Consider the following 22392-nt stretch of genomic DNA (forward strand, 5'->3'; position numbering starts at 1 on the left):
ACAAGTACAGACGCTTAGTTTCATTGTTGGTTTTCCTTTCCTTATCGATATCGTGTTTGTGAAGTGCACTGATTTGGTGTCCATTAGGCTGGTATCACTTGAAACCTGACGTCTGGTCGGAGTACGATTAGCTCCACGGTTAAGTGCGAGGTGTAAAGCGAGCTAGTTGCCAGTTAAGAGTTGAGTTCCATTCAGATCTCTAAAGCGAGCGGTGCGATTTTTCAAGTGGTGCGAATATGACAGCGGAAACGAATACAGGTTAGTTAAAGGTCCTTAAATAAAAGGTAAAAGAGTACTTTTAGACTTCTAAGGACGTAGATCCTTTTATTGAATATTCCTAATTTGTAAAGAATTCAAGTCAAAAGGAATCAGGATTTAAATTAGATTATAAGTATACTTGAGATTAGATTTAAGTTGTTTCTCCACTATGAAAATAATTATATAGAGGAAGCAACATAATTAACAACGTAATGGTAATCCAATTAACCAAGTTCAAGTTCCAAAAATTGGGAATCAATTTAGTTCAGTACTCACAGGATATATATTTCTGATCCAATAGGTCCCATTATTGGGCAGCGGCATCTGCAGGCATTCCTGCTCTTCTCCTCCATTGTGGTCAATTACATGGCCAAGTTCAATGCTGGTGTGGCTGTTGTGGCCATGACAAATGCCGAGAGCACCAATCCCAACTTTCCTGTAAGTTCCAAGGCGGTTATTTACCCTCAAGATCAAGTGAATTATCCTTTTACTTTCCGCAGGAGTACGATTGGAATGAAATGGAGCGATCCTACATCCTGTCCAGCTTCTTCTGGGGTTACATACTGACGCAGTTCCTGGGCGGCTGGCTGTGCAGGCGCTATGGAGCAAGGATTACCATGTTCGTGTCCACCATTGGATCGGCCCTGTTGGCCCTTCTGCCGCCTTGGTGCGTATCCTGGGGCGGCTGGCAAGCTTATTGCGCCATTCGAATGGCAATGGGCCTGTTCCAGGGCTTCCTTTTCCCCTGCATCCATGCTCACCTGGCCAACTGGTGTCCGGTGAATGAAAGGAATCGGCTGGGCGCCTTGGCCAACACGGGTATCGATTGCGGCACCCTAGTGGCTATGTTTGCCAGCGGATTATTAGCTGCCTCCAGCATCGGTTGGCCCGGGATATTCTATGTGTCCAGTGGTGTGGGCATCTTTTGGTGCATCATCTGGCTGATCTTCGGAGCCAATACACCAAGGGAATCAAAGATGATCAGCGAAGCGGAACTGAACTACATCGAGACCTCGATCAATTCCAGCCGGAAAGCGGAGGAGGCAGAGCAGAAGGCCAATGGACCCATTCCAGTACCTTGGAAGGCCATCTGGACATCGGTTCCTTTCTGGGCTCTTATGATCACCAGGTGCTGCCAGTCGTGGGGCTACTCCACCTTGCAGACCGAAATGCCTGCCTACATGAACGGTGTTCTGTTGATGGACATGAAGAGCAACGCCATTTACTCGGCCCTGCCGTACTTTACCTCCTGGATGATGGCCTTCGTCTACCTGATCGTTGCAGACATTCTGCTGACCAGGGGCGTCATGTCCATCACTGGCATTCGCAAGACCGTGAATTCGATAGCGTTCTTTGTGCCTGCAATTGCCCTGGTCGGTGTTAGCTTCCTGGACAGTGACCAGAAGACCCTGGCCGTGGTCCTGATGTGTGCCAATGTGGGTATCAATGCGGGCTCTACGATTGGCAGCACAATAAACACCATTGACTTGTCGCCGAATCATGCGGGCATTCTCATGGGGATTATCAACACGGCGGCCAATGTGGTGCCTATTCTGACGCCCCTCCTTGTGGGACTTATCGTCAAGGATGATGTGAGTTCAAAGTACTTTTATTTAAATTTTAAATTCTTATTTAATTATTTGTAATCCTTGCAGCATGATCGCACTCAGTGGCAAATCGTATTCATCATTGCGGCCGTTATATTCTTTGTGGGAAATATAATCTACCTGATCTTTGGTCAAATGGTTAATCAACCTTGGGATGCACCCGACTTTTTAGATAGCCAACGATCCCTTAATCTTCAAGAGCAAGGAGTTGGTGCCAAAGCTCTGGAAGCTAGGATAAGTGAGGAGTTGCAAGAAGCCAAGCGAAAAGAAAGTGAAGCCGGTTTGGAGCGCACAGAAGAGCATCTGTAGTGCAATGATCACCCAAGTTGTAACTCGAAAATACCATTGAAATTAACTTACGGCTGGTCCGGGACTCTTTGTTTTACAAGAGTCTTTGTTACAATAGTTATAGGATTTAATATGTAAGTTCAAAGTCTTCCCAATGAGTAATCTAAGATGTAAATAAAATAGGAAATATCAACTGATTACACTGCGACCTTGTCATTGAATTAACTTTCGGCAAAAGTTCTACAAACAACTTGCATTATCAGGAAACACTGATTACTATTAGAGTCTGTGGGTGTACTTACTGATCGTAAACAACCGAAGAATTGACGTATGTGACAGTTGAAACTAAGATCGATGGTTATTTCAATTAAATTGACATGTGTTTCCAAGACCAGAAAGACTACAAATTGAAAAAATCGATTAGAAGAGTAGGTGTTGTAACAAGCTCTGTTGGGATAAAAAAATTTATGTTTCTATAACCAGGGTTATTATTAGATTGTGAACTTTGAGTTGAGTTCCCTTTTTGCGTGTTTCAAGAGGCTCTCCGCCATCTGTCGAGATATCAGCTAATCTTTCTAATTAAGATCGCCTAACTCTTATGGTTAACTTAGGTCAGTTTTTAAGAATTCATTAGGTATTATTTATGGAATCATAATACATATTATTACATGATAATACTATTTATAATCAGTAAAAGGGGGTTTATTTGCGCATTAGATTAACTATTCGTGGAATAACCAATGATATTCTAGTTTTATGATCCTAATCGCGTGCCAGGCTCTCTTAAGCCATGACATGGTCTCTTAGTGTTAGCACACACGCGTTGAAACCTTATCATTATAGGATAATCTAACCGATTAGCCAAATGTTGCTTATCAGCTCAAATGATTGCAAATCGTGTTAGGGTGTGGTGTTAGCACAGTTCATTTGGGTTCAATTTGTGGACAAACTCGGACGTTGTAGGATTAATTTTGAAAAAGAAAGGACAACACCTTTTAACGATGACAGCGGAAATAAATAAAGGTAAGGAATATAGTTGGATACGTTATAATTCCAATAATAAAGGAAAATAAAGGGTTTTCCTTCGGGATAAAAATAATATAAATTATTATCCTTTAGGTGAAAACATTTAAAAGAGAGATTTGTATAAATTAAAAGTAATAACTCTGTGACAAGAAAATCGAAATATTGATCTTTAATTGAAAATATCCAAAATCGTGCACAAACCTAATGAACACCATTAAACAAATACAAAAAAAAGTAATAAAAAAGCAGCTAATAATAATAACCTTAAATAAAAAGTGAAGTGAAATGAAATTATAAATAAATCGTAACTGAAAACGCTTTGCCATATTTATATAATGGACTTTAATCCATTGTTTTTGATATTCGGCCCATAAACTTGACTTACTTTTCGGGGTCTGTCCACAGTTGACTGATAAATTCCACGTACCACATCCATGTGACGCTCGAAGGGGTTATAAATCGTTCCGCTGTTGGAATGTTGGAAATGCGATAACACTACGTTTCAAGTGCTTTTCAGATTTTCCTGCTGAAAATAATAGTAATTCCCTCCCAATTATTGCAGGTCCCGTACTGGGGATGCGACATGTTCAGACGCTGCTAATCTTCCTGAACATCACCTGCTTGTATATTGGACGCCTTAATGTGGGCGTGTCCGTGGTGGCCATGACTAATGCGGAGTCTACGAATCCAAATTTTCCAGTAAGATGTTTAAGTACGAGTTTCGAACGATTGTAATTTTCTAAACCCTTGTTTTAAACAGGAATATGATTGGACAACCTCGCAGAAGTCCTACATCCTGTCCAGCTTCTTTTGGGGTTATATCTTCACCCAGTTCCTGGGCGGATATCTCTGCAAGCGATATGGCGTGAAAAGTGTCATGTTCTGTGGATCCTTCTCCTCCGGCGTCTTCAGTGCCCTAACGCCTCTGTTCATCAGTTTTGGCGGATGGCAGGCCTACTGCGGAGTACGAGTGCTGATGGGCTTCGCTCAGGGGCTGTTGTTTCCGTGCATCCATCAGCATTTGGCCAGGTGGTCTCCTCCGAAGGAGAGGAATCGCTTGGGGGCTCTAAGTCACACGGGCATCGAGTGTGGCAACGTCTGTGCCATGTTCCTGAGCGGAATGATCGCCAAGAGTTCCATCGGCTGGCCAGGTATCTCGTATGTCTCCGCGGGAGTGGCCTTCTTCTGGTGTGCCCTCTGGTTCATTTTCTCAGCCAACAATGCAGTGGAGTCTCGCTTTATAAGCGAGGCAGAGTTAAACTATATAGAATCCTCGCTGCAGCATAATGACGACTATCACAAGACAATCATACCCATTCCGTGGAAGGCCATTTTGACCTCCGCTCCATTCCTGGCTCTCCTGGTGGCGCGTTGTTGCGAGTCCTGGGGCCTGAGCACATTGCAGGCAGAGATTCCATCATACATGAATGGTGTCCTAGACATGGATATGAAGGACAATGCCTTCTTCTCCGCTCTGCCCTTCCTAGCCATGTGGATAATGTCTTATGTTTACCTGGTCACCGCCGATCTTTTGCTCTCTGGAAACAAACTCAGTTTGACAGCCTTGAGGAAGACCTTCAACTCGCTAGCCTTTTGGGTTCCCTGTGCCACGTTGATTGGTATAGGATTCGTGGACCAGGATCAGAAGAATGTGGCCATTGTCCTTATGACCATTAGTGTGGGCATGAATAGTGGTGCCACCATAGGCACTTCCTTGAACACCATCGACCTGTCGCCGAACCATGCCAGCATCCTGATGGGCATCGTGAATACGGCTGCCAATGTGGTACCCATTGTTACTCCTTTGGTGGTTGGTTTAATCGTCGAAGATGAGGTGAGTTTTGATGGATTAATTTCTTATTAAATAATTTGTAATGCCTTGTTCTTTCAGAGTAATCGCTCTGAGTGGCAGATTGTGTTTATTGTAGCCTCTGTCCTCTTCTTCCTGGGGAACTGCGTCTTTTTGGTCTTTGGAACGGCTGTGTGTCAGCCTTGGGATGCGGAGGATTATCTTCTGCCAAAGCAACCAGAATTAGGGGTAGCCCACAAAGAGGTGATCCAAGAAGTTCCCCCTTTAGGAGACAGTGAAAAAATTAAGGAGTCCTCTGATTCCTTGGATAGATTATAAGGGCTAAATAAAGTAATTTAATTATAATTATAATAAGAAAACTCTTTCCCAGAGTAGTCTATAGTATATTCATTGTAGAAGATTTACGAGTAATAAATTTATGTGAATTCTATATAGTATTAAATAATCAAAGGTATCATATGTATTTGTAAGATTGTATATTCACGACCCTATTAATGAATAACAATTTGATTTAACCAGTTCAGCAAAGATGTTCCTTTTCCTTTTCTGTAAAATATTTTCAGTACGCAGCCACCAAAAAGTAGGCAATAATTTTTAAATGACTGGAAAATTGTCAACATCGATCGATTTGTTTAATATTATCTCCTATAATTCTGGTTCTTTGTAGTAGTTTATTACTTGAAGACATATGGGTGTAGATCAAATCAAAGAAATTCATTAATGAATGAGAGCTAGTAAAATTTTCATCAATTCCGTGCTCTCCCAATGTTCAAATACGTCCCTCATTTGACCTTATCACCTGATAGGGTATCTGATAAGCGAAATTCGGCTTATCGATTGATTCGATTTGAATTTAAATGAAAACTAAGCTAATCCATTAATTCAATTTAAATCCCACCGTGGAAGAGAGTGGTTGCAGGCTGAGCTGAATCTGTGATGACTGCCGAAAACAGTAAAGGTATTAAGATAAGGCACAGTCCTTCGACTGGGATAGGATTTTGTGCTTAAAAAGGGTTTCCCACGAACTTGACACACTTTGGCTGTGCCCTTTTGCAGTCAGACCTTGCCCACAGCCTGATAAGACCATTCTGGCCATTCGCACGCCCATCAAGTGGTTGTAAATCACTCAAATTATGGCAGCGATAACGGTGTCTCAAGAGCCATTCAGATTTATTTGGCCAAGTTATTTGCCGGCAGGAAGTGCTACCCGCGATAATAATTACCGTTTTCCCATTTGTTGTGCCTGTTTTTAGGACCCGCAGTGGGCATGCGCCATGTCCAGGCCCTCCTGATCTTCCTCAACATAACGATCATGTTCATCGGACGCTTGAATGTGGGCGTGTCAGTGGTGGCCTTGACCAATGCAGAGTCAACAAATCCGGATTTTCCCGTAAGAGATAAGATGATATTTGAAAAATATGATTAACTGTTTAAAAAACCAACAGGAATATAGCTGGACGGAGGCGGAAAAGTCTTACATCCTTTCCAGTTTCTTCTGGGGCTACATCTTCACCCAGTTCCTGGGCGGCTATCTCTGCAAGCGATATGGCGTAAAGAGCGTCATGTTCTGGGGAGTTTTCGGATCTGGTGTCTGCAGCTCTTTGACGCCTCTCTTCATTGGCTTCGGAGAGTGGCAGGCCTACTGTGGCATTCGGGTATTAATGGGACTGGCCCAAGGAGTGGTGTTCCCCTGCATTCACCAGCACCTGGCCAGATGGTCACCTCCCAAGGAAAGGAATCGCTTGGGTGCTCTCGCCCACACGGGCATCGAGTGTGGCAACGTGAGTGCCATGTTCCTCAGCGGAATGATTGCCAAGAGCTCCATCGGTTGGCCAGGAGTCCAGTATGTATCCGCGGGGCTAGCGTTCTTCTGGTGCACCGTGTGGTTCGTATTTGCGGCCAACAATCCTACAGAATCTCGATTCATTGGGGAAAGAGAACTTGGATATATAGAGTCGTCGTTAAAGCACAATGAAAAGTACCACAAGACCATTATACCCATTCCCTGGAAGGCCATTTGGACGTCTGCTCCATTCCTGGCCCTGCTCACAGCTCGATGCTGTGAGAACTGGGGGCTGAGCACGCTGCAGGCCGAGATCCCATCCTATATGAATGGTGTCCTGGACATGGACATGAAGAACAATGCCTTCTTCTCCGCTCTTCCCTTCCTGGCCATGTGGATTATGTCGTATGCTTACTTGATAACGGCAGAGGTTCTGCTAAACAAAAAACTGGTTAGTCTAACAGTGCTGAGGAAGACCTACAACTCGATAGCCTTCTGGATTCCCTGTGCCACTTTGATTGGCATTGGATTTCTGGACAAGGAACAGAAGAACTATGCAATAGCCCTGATGACCGTCAGCGTGGGTGTGAATAGTGCTCAGACCATTGGCAGTGTTCTAAACACGATAGATCTGTCGGCCAATCATGCCAGCATCCTGATGGGCATTGTGAATACAGCAGCCAACTTCGTGCCCATAGCCACGCCCTTAGTTGTGGGTTGGATTGTGAAGGATAATGTGAGTTAAAGTGAATTCTCTATCTATATATTTTTTCATATATTTTCCATTTGATTGTTCTTGATTCCAGTCTGATCGCACCGAGTGGCAGATCATCTTCATCATCGCAGCAGTTGTCTTTTTTGTGGGAAATGTCGTCTATGTCATCTTTGGAACTGCTGTAATTCAGCCTTGGGATGCGGAGGACTACCTCCAGCTAAGGCAACCCGAACTGGCCGACGAACCAGCAAGCACTGGGGCAGCCAAAGAAGCCCCTTCTTTAAGTGGCAATGAAAAGCCAAAGCTAAAGTCCATAAGCAGATAATAAGTCCATGCAAGTCCAAGTAGTTTATAGTTTTTGTTATGTAAACAAAGCAATAAGTACAAGTAGTCTTTAACTTATCACAGCTATTACAAATTGATAATGATATTCATATTGATTTATTTCATTTATATTAAAGTTATAATTTGAACTGAGTAGAATTGTAGTTTCCAAAGTGCATCAAACGCAAAGTGAACAAAGCTTTAGCTTTGCTAATATTAGATGTCCTTTAGGTTGCCACACTTTCATCAGGGCTATGAATAGTTCAAGATAGTCGTGTCTCAAAAGGGGTTTACCTTAAACTCTTTATAACAATATTGCTAGTGTTTAGTTGGGACTAAAGCTTGCATTTTTGTGTTAAAGATTAAAACTTAAATATTCCATATGTATTTGTTATTTACATTCCGAAGCTTCCAAAACAGTTAAGGAGTCATTTCCGAACCCATATATCATATATATTCTTGGTCAGCATTTAAAGGCGGATCGATCTAGATATATTTAAATGAATAATAATTTATACAATTTTTTCGATTTTTGAAAAATACGATAAGGGGGTACATCGTTAAAATTTTCAAAAATTGCAAAAAATTTGAGGTTTTAAACTGAGTATGCAGATTTGTTAACATATAAAAAACTAACATAGGAAAGCTTTCCGAATAGAAATTAATGCATTTTTGGCTGAGCTATGCGATTTTTGGTTTGTAGAAAAAAAAATTGTCTTATAAATATTTTCATAAATATCAATTAAGGAATGCGAGTATTTTAAGCTTACTTATGATCGATCCTTTAATTTAATTGTAAACTATATTCACATCGGCTTCCCGAAGTTAGTTTATTTTCTTTGTTTTTGTACGATAAAACTGAATTAGAGTTTTTACACTTTCCTGTAATTCAAATATGACATTTTTCCCTTACCTATCAGGAACGTCACATTTAACTCAGAAGACTGCGTGGATTCCTCTGCCACCCGATCTTCAATCTGTTCAAAGCGTCCTCCATATATGGGAAATCCATTTTCAAAGATTATTTTCAAAAAAAAAGAAGAAAAAACATTGCTTCGGAATCCCTCAAAAAAGATAATGAAAGCTCTAAGGCTAATCTAAAATCGCAACCCATTGAGCTTCCACTCGCAACCTCACAATCCATTGAGTGGCCGAGGGGAATCACTCGAGCTGGAACCCGATCAACTAAAGATTATGAATTTCTTTAAATTAATAAAGGTCAATAAATTGATATGAACATTATAAATACACCGGCGGAATGAGTGGTGGTGGCTCGACACGGTCTCGGTCTCGGTACATTATCGATTAGTTTATTATTTATTTAACTGGTAGCATCGCTTATCGGCGCGTTCCATTGTTTCGGCCAGATTAGGGCCATAAAGAATCGTATTTAAAAAATAAATAAAATCATTCATTTATGGCCGATGGCCGGGACATTGAGTGGCGAGTGAAGTGAAGTTAGCGTCTTTCCGCTTTCCGCTTTGAGCTTTCGACAGATGGGATCGGATTGGCTTGGATTTATTTTCTCTACGACTAGGTTCACTCGAGTGCCAGAAGGCTTTGCGTTGACAATCGTGTCATAAATCTTTTGGGCAAATAAACACGTCTCCGGCAAATGGGGCGGGTGTATGTTAAGTGGGTGTTTTGTGTGTATTTTGCTTTTGTTTTTTTTTTTTTTTTTAATAGCTACCAACTCTGTGTAAATCCATCAATATTTGCTGATACTGCCGACATATGCATATGCTTTCGCCCGAGTTGCTACAATAGATCGGCTACGTCAGTCGGCTCGAGTTCTGGATCTAGGAGTGCGTCAAACTCTCGGCGATCAGCTCCCTCTCTTCTGGGGAGTCACCTGTGGCAAGACCCCCGGACAAATAATAGAGCCGGAATAATGAATGGCAGTGAATGATATCGCGGTGAGTGGCGGTCCTATCTCCCGAAGCTTTTCGGCCCTCGTATAAATGTTGGCAATACAATGGCGTTTGGGCTTAGAACCATTCTGCCAACCCAGCAGTGCAGACCTAGGAAAAATTAGAACAAGGTGCTCCTAGTCTAGAGATTTCAGTGTTACAGTGTTAAAGTGATAGGTGATCATCATCATCCTCAGCATGAGCCATAAACCGGCAAAGGGCCCTCGCCTGGGCGTTCGTCACCTGCAATCGTTTCTACTGTTCCTCGGACTTACCGTGATGCACATCGCCCGGCTAAACGTGAGCGTGGCCATCGTGGCGATGACCAATGCGGCCACCACAAATCCCAATTTTCCGGTGAGTTTTCAAGAGAGCTTCTTTACGCTTCTAGCAAATGCTGACGAGGTGGCTGCCTTCCAACCCGCAGGAATACAACTGGAATGAGAAACACAAGTCCTACATCCTATCCAGCTTCTATTGGGGCTACATCCTTACCCTCTGTCCCGGTAGCTTTCTTTGCCGTCGCTATGGCGCCAAGGTGGTCCTCTTTGTGGCCTGCTTCGGTACCGCCGTCTTCAGCCTGATGACCCCCTGGTGCATCACCTGGGGCGGATGGCAAGTGTTCTGTGCCATTCGCATTGTCCAGGGCTTGTTCCAGGGCGTGATCTTCCCGTGCGTTACCGAACACTTGGCCATGTGGTCACCGCCAGAGGAGAGAAATCGGCTGGGTGCTTTCAGCTATACAGGCACGGATTGCGGCACAGTGTTGGCCATGTTCATCAGTGGCATGATAGCCAAGGGAGCCATGGGTTGGCCCGGAATATCGTATGTTTCTGGATCCCTTTGCGCCGCCTGGTGCTTCTTATGGCTCATCTTTGCGTCCAATAATGCCACGGAATCTCGATTCATTGGCGAGGAAGAGTGCAAGTACATTGAATCCTCGCTCGAGCATAACGAGGACTTCCATGAACGAAGCATACCTATTCCATGGCGGGCGATCTGGACCTCGGTACCCTTTCTGGCACTCCTGGTGGCCCGCTGCTCGGAGACCTATGGCCTGAGCACCCTGCAGGCGGAGATACCCTCGTACATGAACGGAGTCCTCAACATGGACATCCAGAGCAACGCCGTGTTCTCATCGCTACCCTTCCTGGCCATGTGGCTGCTGTCCTATGTCTACCTCATTGCCGCCGATGTCCTGCTAAAGAAGAAGTTCCTGTCGCTGACCTCTGTGCGAAAGCTTTTCAACACCCTCTCATTCTGGATTCCTGCTGGCTGTTTGATTGGAATCGGCTTCCTTAACGAAGACCACAAGAAGCTGGCTATCATTCTGATGACGGTGTCGGTGGGCATTAATAGTGGAGCAACCATTGGCAGCTCCCTGAACTCCATCGATCTGTCACCGAATCATGCTGGCATTTTGATTGGATTGAGCAACACGGTGGCGAACGTTATTCCCATCCTCACACCACTGATTGCCGGAGTGATCGTGGCCGATAAGGTGAGTCAGCGGTGGGCCGAAAATAAAGGGAAATTCCGTAACCAACTTCCATAGAAAAACAAACGCAATCAATAAATATATTTCCCAATTGTTTACAGCACAATCGCGGCCAATGGCAGATCGTCTTCGGACTGGCAGCCGTCATTTTCTTTGTGGGCAACGTGGTCTTCCTCATCTGGGGCACCGCCAAGGCGCAGCCCTGGGATGCGGACGACTATCTAAAGCCCAAGGATGCAGAGTCCGCGGCCAGTGAGAAGAAGAAGGAGAAGACATCGCCGGCGGAGATAGCACCACCCATAGATCCGGTGCTGGAGCAGCAAATCACCTGGCCGGAGAGGTACACGGCACGGGCTGTAGAGTGATTTGTGGCGGAAGTCCAGGGCACTTGTCGATCCGAACAATTGATTTTATATAATCAGTATTAACCATAAGTAGGCTGTAATTTATATTTATTCTATTTATAAGGCGTGATGGTAGCGCGAGACTTAAGTAAATTATTTTCAATCGGATCACTCGCTTTGTTCTGTTACCAATCGCTTGTGATTTCGGGCACTCCAATCGAGGAGGAACCCGAGCCGGAGCACGAATCCAATCGTCCAGTGCAATCTAATCTGTTAATTTATCTTTTAAATGTATATAAGTACGCATATTTATTTTTTGGATTGGAACTCATGTGGCCAATTGTCAATGGCTGGAACTAGAGTTGAGGTTGTGTGAAGTGTTTTGCACTGCCTAGCCTCTCGATCTCTCCCTCTCTCTCATGATGGGTTCAAAAACAATTGCCACAGCTGTTTGTGAATATATGAATATATGAAATTAAATTGTGATACTTGTGATAACTTAGTAATAAACTGTTGAATTGTTTCTCCGCTCTTTGTACTTTGCTCTATTTGCCTTGGCTGCTCGTGACTGAAATGGGTCTTTTGGATCTCTGTGGGATTAGATCTCTATGGTTAGTTGGGGTTACTCCGCTCTGGTGGCTCCGTCAAAGACCAGCCTCCTTTCTGATTGAGTGAGCTATTTACGTCTTATCTGTGTGTACTTTCAGCAGCTGCTCGTGACAGGTAAAGGTGTTGTTTTTTCGACTTTGAATTATAATTTAGCAAAGGAGTTAAGAAAGCTTTCCCATATTGATAAGTTTTACATCTTAAGTTATAAGATCGTAGGTTTAAGGAGTGTTACTCCCTAGTTCCTAGAGCATCCTTTTACTTCCCTTTTTTTAGTCCTAAGAAGGATCACTCTCAGTGATTAAGATCTCTCCCATAAAGATCTGTCGCCGAAATGCCAACTTTGAAATTGGGTAAGGTCTCAGCCTTATCTTATCGATGGCTAATTCAGTCATAATTATCGCTTAACGATCGCTTTGTCATTTGATAAAATAAAAACCGCCGACTCTAATGGCCGGAACTAAAGTGATTGTAATTAGTCCCGCAATTGATATAAAGCGCCGGGTTGACTGCCGCTGTTATATTTACCTTTTGATAAGAGGTGAGAACGAGAACCGTTTCCACCCGTCATTGTTATTGTTTGTATTTATTTTTCAGCTCAGTTCAGTGCTCCACGAGTCATTGGATTCTATGTAGTTTTGAGCAAGTGGCTCTCCATTGGTATTTGGCTCTCGTTAAGTCATTTAATTGTTAATTTAGAAAGTATTTTCTTCCCTGCTTATTTTGAAGAGTATTACATTTATGATTATGGGCCTTAAAATAAATATATTTTCATACTGCCAATTAGTTTATGACATGTAATTTTTGATGTTGTTAAACAATATTTAAAGCTCATGCCTAGATCGTTTCAAAATACAATTTCTCTGCTCTGAAATATATATTTATTTTATTCTATAACTAAAAATCCAATAATTCCTACACTTGAAACTATATTCCTTATTCCCTTGAGTGCTCCTCTCCCGCTTCTTACTCTTATCAGTGCGTCCCCTCTGGCATCTCTTTTCACTTTCGCTGTAGCCCCATCCAGATCGGTCTCTATCATCGGAGCGTGTTTCCCTTGAATAGATAGGAATAGAACTTATCGGCACGCGGCCAGAAATCAAGTTTCGGTGCAGCCAGTTAGCGATTTTGGCGGGCAAACCAGTTTCGCAGCATAGCGCAGCAGCTGCAGCTACATGCTCCACCCATCTCTGGCCAGTTCGGTGATTCGAGGTGGTGGCACTAGACGCATGTTGTGCACGTCGCAATGACGATAACATCGTTCAACTTGGTGGCCAAGGGTGAGTAGATCAAAATGGTCCAAGGTTCGCAATCAGAGTCTTTTGTTTCGACAGATCCCAGATGGGGTATCCGGCACCTGCAAGTGCTGTTCCTCTTCCTCTGCGCCACTCTGACTGTGGCCCAGAGATTCAACATGAGCGTGGCGATCGTGGCCTTGACCAATGCCAATAGCAGTAACCCAAATTATCCTGAGTATCGGCTGACGGAGCAGCAAAAGTCCTACATTATCAGCAGTCCCTTTTGGGGCTCCTGCTGCACCCAGTTGATGAGCGGCTATCTGTCCAGTCGGTTTGGAGCCAAGATGCTGCTGCTGGGCATTATGTTCTTCACCTCCATAATCAGCATTGCCACACCCTTCGTCCTCGCCTGGGGTGGCTGGCAGCTGCTCTTCTGCGTTCGTCTCATCCAGGGACTGGTAATGGGGGGCATGTGGCCCTGCCTGTACACACATTTGGCCAAGTGGTGTCCCAAGCGGGAAGCAAATCGCCTGGGCGGCGTGATGACCACGGGTTTGGATTTCGGAACAGTAATGGGATTTGCCTTGAGTGGCGTGCTCTCCGCCTCGTCGCTTGGATGGCCGAGCGCCTTCTATGTGCCAGGTCAGTATCCAGAGATTACCTACATTCAAATTACTATCTTTAAGGAAAAATAACTAGAAATATATAATTAAATTAAAGATTTTCCTTTAGTTACTTGCCTAATCATTTTCATCTTCAGGCTACATGGGCATGGCCTGGTGCCTCCTTTGGCTGCGATATGGAGCCAACTGCCCATCGGAATCCAGATTTATAAGCCTGGCGGAGCGCAAGCATATTGAGCTCGCCTTGGAGAAGAGCCAAGCCAATCATGGGGGGACCCCTCCAGTGCCTTGGCTGGAAATCCTCACCTCTCGTCCCTTTATCGTGCTGGCTTTGGTCAAGATGAGCCAGGCCTGCAGTTTCTATACTCTGATGCAACAGATACCGCGCTATATCCACGGCATCTTTCGCTACACCATCGCGGTGAATGCTTTGCTGTCCGCCGTACCCTTTCTTATTATGCTGATGTCCTCCTACAGCTTTATTTTCCTGGCTGAATACTTGACACGACGCAAGGACATATCATTAGCCATACTGCGGAAGACCATCAATTCATTTGCCACCTGGACTCCAGCTGTGGCCCTGGTAATTCTGTCCTATATGGGCGAACAAAATGTGGTGGGCAGCCTGTGTTGCATGGTGGCAGCAACGGCTGCCATTTCAGGACAGGCCATTGGCAGCTCCCTAAACCATGTGGATCTAGCACCGAATTTCGCCGGACTTCTCTTTGGGATTAGCAACACCCTGATGTCAGCGGCTGGGGTAATATCACCCATAGTTATCGGACTGGCGGTCACCAATGAGGTCGAGTACTCTAATGGGTTTGTACTTAAATTAACAAATCTAATAATCTTGTTATAATTGCAGTCGGATCGCACGCAATGGCGTTCGGTCTTCCTGGGCATCTCTGTGATACTGTTCTTTGGCAACTTGATGTATGTAATCTTTGGTGAAATGACTGTCCAGCCTTGGAATGAACCCCAAGCAAAGTCAAAAAGAACTGAAGAAGCTCCTAAGATAGCAGAAACACCTGTGAAGGCGATCGAGCAGCCCGCACTCTATGTAGAAAGGTTCAACTATTTTTAATTGTATATTTTTAATAACGTATTCAGTACTTATATTGTTGTATAAAGACAGATTAAAATCACATTGATATATACTATGTCACGTGTCCCCCGACGTGTGGAATTCGGTGCGACCAAAGTTTGTGTCGCGAAGATAGTGAACCGGCGAATCATTAATCAGGGACATCACGATAGGCTTAAACCCCAAAATGGAAGCTAGTTTATACTTGAGGATTACCGATTTAATCAGTTCCACCAGCTGGGCCAGTGACTCCTCCTGTTTGGCATTTGTGGCATTACTCTGAGCGTGCACCAGGTAACTATTAAAGGAGTGACAATACTTAGCTCTAGAGGTAAGTGGAAAATAAAATAATCTTACCCCTTGACTGCTTGTTCAATCACATCGTCATTGATGCGCTGGTGGCAGAGGTACTCCTGCAGATAGTTGTTTACTTGAAGTAGAACAAACTGAGACAAGAGGGCCTCGCTCCAGATGACATCGTAGTTATAGGCGCGGCTCAGGATCAGCGTTTGTGGGACACTGAAAATTGTTAAAGATTAACTTCGAATTATAGCTTGAGTTCGAAGAGAGACCACGCACCTCAGATGTGTATTTACAAGCTCCCGAAACTGTTCCCTTGTTCGCACCCCAATCACGCTCACACACAACAGATTGGCATTATTGTTGTGACGCTTTTCCAAGGCCTTGTTGCAGAGATCCAGCTGCATGGCCATCAACTCCGCCCGAGACACACTCTGCTGGGCCAGGAGGAGCTTGTTGTCCAGCAAATAGTTCTCAGTGGCATGGGTATAGTTCTCCAAAGCCTGCTGCAAGAGTGTCTGCACCTGTACTGAGCATCTCAACTTGTTGGACTGTTCAGCCATGCTTTGGATTTTGCTAACAATATCCTGGGCTTCCTCGGTCCACATTTCCGCTAGTTCCTTGTACATAAGAAAGTGCAGGGCCGCCAGGCGAAGTAGTTCCTTACCATTCTGCGGTTGGTATTCTTTTATGTAGCTAAGGATAGCCTGTCGCAATCCGCTCTTTTGGTCTTCATCGAACTGCCCGAGTAGCGACTCGAACTGCTCGTTATCAATCAGCGCATCGAAGCAGTAGAACATCTCCCGATAGCGTGCTATCCCGATCAGCATCCGGACAATCAGTGACCACGATTTCGCTTTGGCAAGTTGCCCATTGAGTGCTTTGGCCTTTTGAAGCACACTCACGATTCCCTCCATGGAGCACTCGTGCACAAAGCAAAGGTGGGCTTTTATCAACAGCTCCACGTAGATTTGATTCTGCTTTTTGTGAGACAAGATTTGGGGGATGCCGGATATGGTTCCCGTTGGTGGCGGAGTAGGCAGTCCATACTGAGTAATTATACCCGAGAGACGCTCAAAGGCTTCCGTCTCCTCGAACATCTGGCCATTTTGGTAGCGACGATAGGCCTTCAAGGCATCACAGTACTCGAGTAGGCAATGACCCAAGATGGTGGTATTGGGAGCAAGTTCAAGGAACAGGTGGAAGTCCCGATCGATGCTGTGACCCCAGAGATCGGCGTTCCTCAAAGCATTCCTTGGCTGGTCTTTGGCATTGAAAATATAGAAACGCGGACGGACGATACAAGTGGTCAACTCCAGGGCCAAACTCTCAGCGATCTCCTCTGGCGTCATCCTTGTGGATATTTGTATATCACTGACCACTAGCAGGCGCTGTAGGCAATCTTCTCCAGCGGCGCTCTTCAGCAAAACACCGGCATCCTTGGTGCGCAGTACATCCAGATACTCCTTGTCCAGATACATCGCTGCCCTGTAGGCCAGCACAATGCGCCTGCCCAGCTCCACGCCATATTTCAATTTCGATCCGATGCCCAGCAAGGTGTCCAGCGTTTGTTGCTTCTCCTTAGAGGGGATCTCCTCGAACTCCAACGCCACACTGTCCGAGCAGGTATCGGAGAGATCGCTGCCCCAGCGCGTCATCACATTCTGGTTGAGCGTAATTCGATTGAACTTGGGAAACGCACTCTTCTCGATCTCACCAAGCAGCTGACGCTCCCTGCTAGACAGATTGCTGATGCTGGTCATTCCTTCGGCCAATGCCATGGCAAACACAATAAATCGAAGATCATTCGGCCGGAACTCAAAGAGCTCCTGAAGACGCAGAGCCTCTACAATGTCGCCCTTGTCCAAAAGATTATTTAAAAGGGTGTCCAGCCGTGTTTCCATATCCGAAGTTAACGTGGTTTTACTGGATATGCTGAGGTCATCGATCCCAGCCAGTTCCTTGAGTTCGGAGAAGGATTTGTAGAGGACACATCGCTCCTGCAGCATGATTTGTTCGTAGTATTCCGAATGGTAAATGCGTAACTGAGAGAGCTGGTCCTCCGGTAGATGCAGATAGCACAATACCATATCGTATTCTATCTGATCACGGTCAAAGGATTCATTGGGAAACAAATGATGCTGCTTGATCACACCCAGAGCGCTCTGGAGAAGCTCGTAGCGCCGAAGTCCGGCTTGCCCATCAGAGGACGCTGCCTGCAGCAGAAAGTTCACTAGAATTGCTGGTGGCAGAGCATGTTGCTGGATCTCCCTTTCGTATTCCTGATGGGGTCGCAGTACGCCTCCTTCCAGTTCGGCTAGCCATTTGCCATAGACTATATCGCTCAGGGGTAACTGCAGCAAGGTTGCCAGCTGAAGAGCTTCCTCGTAAGCTCGAGCTTCGGTGAGAGCGTCCACTAGTCGCCTGTACTCCGAGCTATCCCTCTTCACCAACTGCTCTAGATCGATGTCCAGTTCCCTCAGCCACGTGGCTGCCACACCAAAGACTTTGTGCAGCAAACAGAAATCTAGCAAGTCGCATATATCTCCAACATCCGAGCGACAGATGCAATCAAGGAATCGCTGCTGCTGCAGAATGCAGTCAAAGTTCGACTGCAGTTGAATGATCAGCAGACCGATAGAGCGTTGCATGACTTGTTTGCGGGGCAAAGAGCCACATAGGGGCAGAGTCACTGCATCCTGGCTCCAGCTGCAGAAGAACTGACGCAGCTCCACGATGGTGGCATCGCTAAAGTCCTCCTGCTGGGCAGTCAGCTGCAGGAAGCGGCACAGATGCGTAAATTTGCAGTCCTAAAAGGCAAAGTATTTCAACTTAAACTATTAAATTTCAATTTTAATTAATACACTTACCGGCTGAAAGATTTCTAGGCTATGCAGCAGGGCATTAACCTGACCTCCAGCTACAGCTCCTCGGATGACAGACCACACCCACTCCATTCGATTCTCTTCCCGCGCCTTGGTGGCAGTGGCTTCCTTAAGCAGGTGATTCCACTGATTGCTGGCCACCGTCAGCCAAACAAGCCAGCACCAATCGCGGTTCTGTTCGCTAAGTGTGGCTGCCAGCACGGACAAGACAGGCAACTCTTGGCGGACGCAGTGCCTCAACAGATTGATGCTACTGCAATGCGAAGAAGCAGTGCCAAGCATCGTGTCGAGGAACTGCGCTGTGGTAGTAATCGCCTCATCCGGCAGATTGTTGGTGCTGCACAGAATAATAGCAAACAGGTCCTGACGAGCGGTGTGCGTAAGCAAGGTGCACAGGGATTGATCCGTATTCCGCTGAAGCTGTTGCATGCTAGTGTCTTGATTGGAACTGTGCGATGAATTGGTCATCGTCTCTTGTGACGAGTTTGTCTGGGTCTCTCCACTCCGACGCGGAGGCCTCTGGAAGTTCCTCTTATGCTGACGATCACCGATGGATTCATAGCTCAAAGCCCGTAGCAGATGGACACCCAGGGGAGATGACTTGAAGTGCGGCAGAAGCTTTTTAAGCTCACCCAGCGGAAGATCAAAGTATTGGAACAGCAGCAACAGGTGCCACCAGTCGTCCTTGGAGGCATAATATTCGAGCAAAACCACTGGCAGTCTTCCAGGCGTATCCCTCACAGCCAGACGCATCAGAGCCTGGTACAGTTCTAGGGGGAACTCCTTGGTATCCGCCTCCATCCGTATCTGATGCACTAGATCTTGATCCCACTCAGCCAACAAATCCGAGTAACTGCCTCCGTCCTTGTGCTTTGGCATCTTCCTCTGTAGCAGCAGGAAACTTCGCAGGGGTTGAGTATCGAATCCAAGCATTTCACAGCAGGCCACGCAATGGGTAACCAGCTCCTCATCGCCAGCGTATTGGAGCGCCATTTGGGTAACCGTTTCACAGGCATGAAAGAGCTGAGTCTTTGTTATCTGTCCATAAAGCTGCAGTTGCTCCGTGATCAGGTAATAAACCGCATAGGCACTCCTTTGCTGCTTCAGATAGTGAGTGTAATTAAGTTGAGATTTACGCGCATACCGTTGGCACAGGCGGGAATTCGAGAAACTGACAAGCTCACCATGTCCAGCGGCGTTCAGAAGTGGCAAATTAATGTGCTTGAACTTTAGAAAGAGATCGTGAGCCGTTGGCAGGCCGGAACTGCTGCTCGTTGGTCCGTGATCGAAGCGAGATGTCAGCGATTTGAGATAGGGCACTCGTCCCAAGCTTGTTGAAGTGAGGAATCCTTCCAAGGAACGAACAGTTGGCTCCTGGCCCAGAAAGTCGTAGAAGGTAATCAGGGGGTGTCCCTGAAAGGAGTCGGCCAAATCATGGGTTTTCTCCAAGTATGTTTGAACACTTTTAGAGATCTGTAAGAAAAAAATACGAGCTTAATTAATTTTATAACTTTGCCGGGTATTTTAATTTTAGTTATATAGATTCTTGATCAGCATAAAAAGGCGAGTCGAGCTAGCTATAATTTAGAGGTTTTTTTTTTTAATTTGATCGATTTTTTCAAAAAAAGGTAAAGGGTTACATCATTAAAATTTTTAAAAATTTCCAAAAATTTGAGGTTTTCAATTGAGTATGCACATTTGTTAACTAATAAAAAACTAACATAGGAAAAGTTTACGAATTGAAATGAATGCATTTTTGGCTGAGTTATGAGATTTATAATCTTTGATTTGTAGAACAAAATTGGAATATAAAAAGATAGATAAACATATATATCCGCTCAAAGATGCTATTTTAATTTCTGTCATTTAAAATTAAACACCGAGTATACAGATTTGTTAACGTTTCAAAAACGAACACAGGAAAGCTTTTTGAACTAAAATTAATGAATTTTTGTCTGAGTTATGAGATTTTTAATCTTTGATTTGTAGAACTAAATTGTCATATAAACGTAAACATATCTGCTCAATCAATTTCAATCAGAAGCTTGTAATGCAGGCGAGTCGAACTAGCTATAATTTAGAGAAAAATAATTTTTTAATTTTTCTAAATATTGGCTTGCTAAGGTAAGTTTGCTTTCTTGTTCTTTATTAGTTTAGGAGAAATTATCTCGCTTACCAACTCAAATCCCTCGTTTTCGGTCAAAGAATTCGTTTTAAGGTCCACAATTAGGTTGAGCAACGCCTCCTGATGCGTCTCACTGCCCGCCAGATGCTCCAGCGAGGCCACGGGCACACAGTCCATGAGGAGCAGCGAGTGTAGGCCACGATCCAAGAGATATTTAGCCAGGGGCTGACGGCTCAATAGATCCGCGTGTTTTTCCAGGCATTGCATGGTGCAGAGCCGTCGCACCTGGATGGGAATATCATTGAACTCGTCTTTAAAGAAGTAACCAGCGCGGGCGAAGAAGTTGCGCAGCACTTCACTGGGCTGCTGCAGTCGCTCCAAGGCATACTCGTACATAGTGGCATCTATTTTCCAAGCGGCAAATCCCTGTTCCAAGGGCGAGAGCGCTTGTTGGGTATCCACAGCTGCCTCTTGGCAGTGACACCAGCGCTGCAGCCTCTCCAGCTGGTTATTATTCACCAGGTGCTGCCAGACCATTTCCTTGGACAGGGATCCCAGCAGAGATTCGTTGCCATTGGCAAAATATAGCTCCACAAGGAGCCGTTGCAGTGCCTCCTCCGGCAGGGTCATCAGGGCTTCTATGTTAACACGGGGCAGTTGCACCCTATGCTTGGTCAACAAAGTATCGCATTCCCTCAGCTGCTGAACCAACGACCAGTGATAGGCCAGAACTGGCTCCTCCTGTTCGTACATCAGGGGCTCCCGATTACGCAGGTGATCAAGGACGAACTCACTCAAATCCTCGTCCTGACACTCGCAGGCGAACTGGAAGAAAAAGCACTTGACGTCCCGGTCCACATTGCGGATTACGTCCTCCGCCTTGCACACCAATCGCTCCGAGAGCAGCCGCTGCACGTAGGCCTGGACCACGTCGTAGAAGATGTGACAGTACTCCGATATGGGAATCTTTCGCTTTTTCGCCCAAAACTCCATGCAAAGGGCGATGTGCTCGCCCTTGGTGGCCACCTCCTTGATGATGGTCACCTCGCTGATTCCCGACCAGCTCTTGAAGATCTTTTCGCGGGCCTGGGCCTGCGCCTGGAAGGAATGCATCGCGTTGGGTGGAGTTTTTCAATGGAATGTTTCTGCGGGTCTCTTCACATCTCTTTGTTTCGAAAATGGGACAATCAACAGTTGATAATAGTAAAACAGCTGTTTGGCGGACCTTTTGCTCTTGTTCAGCGGGGAGTGGAACTAGTTCTAGAGTACAGTGAGGGCTGCCCAAAGTAAACGGTCCAATGAATTAATTCTAATAAATAGATATTTACTATAGTAAAAAAACTAAAACAAATCATAGAAATAAAATTGAAAATTATCCTTAAACAATAAAAATGATAAACAATTAGTCCAAAAAGTAAGCTAGTCGCTCCTGTACTGGGGCTGTCGGGTATTTTAAAAAAATATGGTGTATTTTTATATAAACTGGTAACTGGTTATCTTAAAAAAATCTACATTCTACCCCATGTATTTGTAGACGTGTAAGATATCAAATGTTAAATAACACCTTTATAATTCAGAGTGGCCAAAAAACATGTAAAAAATATCAAAAGAAATCTGTTAATGAATTATACTTTCTACATGAGAATTCTAGACATGTTAGATGTCAAATGTAAATAACAGCATCGGAATTAAGAGTGACCAAAGAAAACATATCAAAAAATATGTGGTAATGAATTTTACTTCCAATATGAAAATTCTACCCATGTATCTGTAAATGGTTAAAATGGTTTTCTAGAAATATAACGTGTAAAATGTTAAATAACTGCCTCGAAATTCAGAGTGACCAAAACAGAAATATCAAAATATACGAACCAATAATGTCATATAGTTGTTTTTGAGAGAGCATGTCTGTTAATAAATTTTACTTCCTACATGATAATTCTACTTCATACATTAGAATTCTACAAA

The 22392-nt window shown here is 44.7% G+C and overlaps 6 protein-coding genes and 2 long non-coding RNA genes across 9 annotated transcripts; 6 read left to right on the forward strand and 2 right to left on the reverse strand.

Moving 5' to 3' along the window:
* Positions 1-221: 221 nt before the first annotated feature.
* On the forward strand, positions 222-2353 carry MFS1 (Major Facilitator Superfamily Transporter 1). The gene is made up of 4 exons (XM_020947457.2): positions 222-258; positions 560-696; positions 759-1850; positions 1914-2353. The coding sequence occupies exons 1-4, from the start codon at positions 237-239 to the stop codon at positions 2172-2174; spliced, it is 1512 nt and encodes a 503-aa protein (XP_020803116.1). The 5' UTR covers positions 222-236; the 3' UTR covers positions 2175-2353.
* Positions 2354-3123: 770 nt separating this feature from the next.
* LOC110190928 (putative inorganic phosphate cotransporter) lies at positions 3124-5393 on the forward strand. Its single transcript, XM_020961596.2, has 4 exons — positions 3124-3176; positions 3742-3878; positions 3940-5013; positions 5071-5393. Exons 1-4 carry the CDS (start codon positions 3155-3157, stop codon positions 5305-5307), a joined length of 1470 nt encoding a protein of 489 aa, XP_020817255.2. The 5' UTR covers positions 3124-3154; the 3' UTR covers positions 5308-5393.
* A 532-nt stretch (positions 5394-5925) lies between these two features.
* On the forward strand, positions 5926-7812 carry LOC110181137 (putative inorganic phosphate cotransporter). Its single transcript, XM_086829166.1, is given in 4 exon segments — positions 5926-5947; positions 6243-6379; positions 6435-7546; positions 7548-7812. Coding segments are annotated over 4 exon segments (1536 nt in total).
* A 1431-nt stretch (positions 7813-9243) lies between these two features.
* Positions 9244-12095, forward strand: LOC110191582 (putative inorganic phosphate cotransporter). Its single transcript, XM_020962468.2, has 4 exons — positions 9244-9852; positions 9919-10078; positions 10149-11222; positions 11321-12095. Exons 1-4 carry the CDS (start codon positions 9773-9775, stop codon positions 11582-11584), a joined length of 1578 nt encoding a protein of 525 aa, XP_020818127.2. The 5' UTR covers positions 9244-9772; the 3' UTR covers positions 11585-12095.
* Positions 11628-12824, reverse strand: LOC147644423 (uncharacterized). The gene is made up of 2 exons (XR_015270724.1): positions 12698-12824; positions 11628-12629 (listed from the first exon to the last, which is right to left on the reverse strand). It is a non-coding gene; the product is annotated as an uncharacterized LOC147644423 (long non-coding RNA).
* A 96-nt stretch (positions 12825-12920) lies between these two features.
* LOC110181128 (putative inorganic phosphate cotransporter) lies at positions 12921-15190 on the forward strand. The gene is made up of 4 exons (XM_020948803.2): positions 12921-13449; positions 13504-14049; positions 14168-14832; positions 14896-15190. Exons 1-4 carry the CDS (start codon positions 13416-13418, stop codon positions 15112-15114), a joined length of 1464 nt encoding a protein of 487 aa, XP_020804462.2. The 5' UTR covers positions 12921-13415; the 3' UTR covers positions 15115-15190.
* LOC110177162 (spatacsin) lies at positions 15106-21680 on the reverse strand. 2 transcript variants are annotated; one of them, XM_020943750.2, is made up of 5 exons: positions 20476-21680; positions 18285-19772; positions 15694-18224; positions 15472-15633; positions 15106-15412 (listed from the first exon to the last, which is right to left on the reverse strand). In XM_020943750.2, exons 1-5 carry the CDS (start codon positions 21535-21537, stop codon positions 15193-15195), a joined length of 5463 nt encoding a protein of 1820 aa, XP_020799409.2. In that variant the 5' UTR covers positions 21538-21680; the 3' UTR covers positions 15106-15192. The 2 variants fall into 2 exon arrangements, with proteins under 2 accessions (XP_020799409.2, XP_086685158.1); XM_086829032.1 differs by lacking the exon at positions 20476-21680 and adding an exon at positions 20021-20041.
* On the forward strand, positions 20064-21775 carry LOC147644424 (uncharacterized). The gene is made up of 2 exons (XR_015270723.1): positions 20064-20423; positions 20505-21775. It is a non-coding gene; the product is annotated as an uncharacterized LOC147644424 (long non-coding RNA).
* Positions 21776-22392: the final 617 nt, after the last annotated feature.

Source organism: Drosophila serrata, unplaced genomic scaffold, assembly GCF_035046125.1.
Source record: "Drosophila serrata isolate PLE 108 unplaced genomic scaffold, ASM3504612v1 contig_184, whole genome shotgun sequence".
Classification (NCBI taxonomy): Eukaryota; Metazoa; Arthropoda; class Insecta; order Diptera; family Drosophilidae; genus Drosophila; species Drosophila serrata.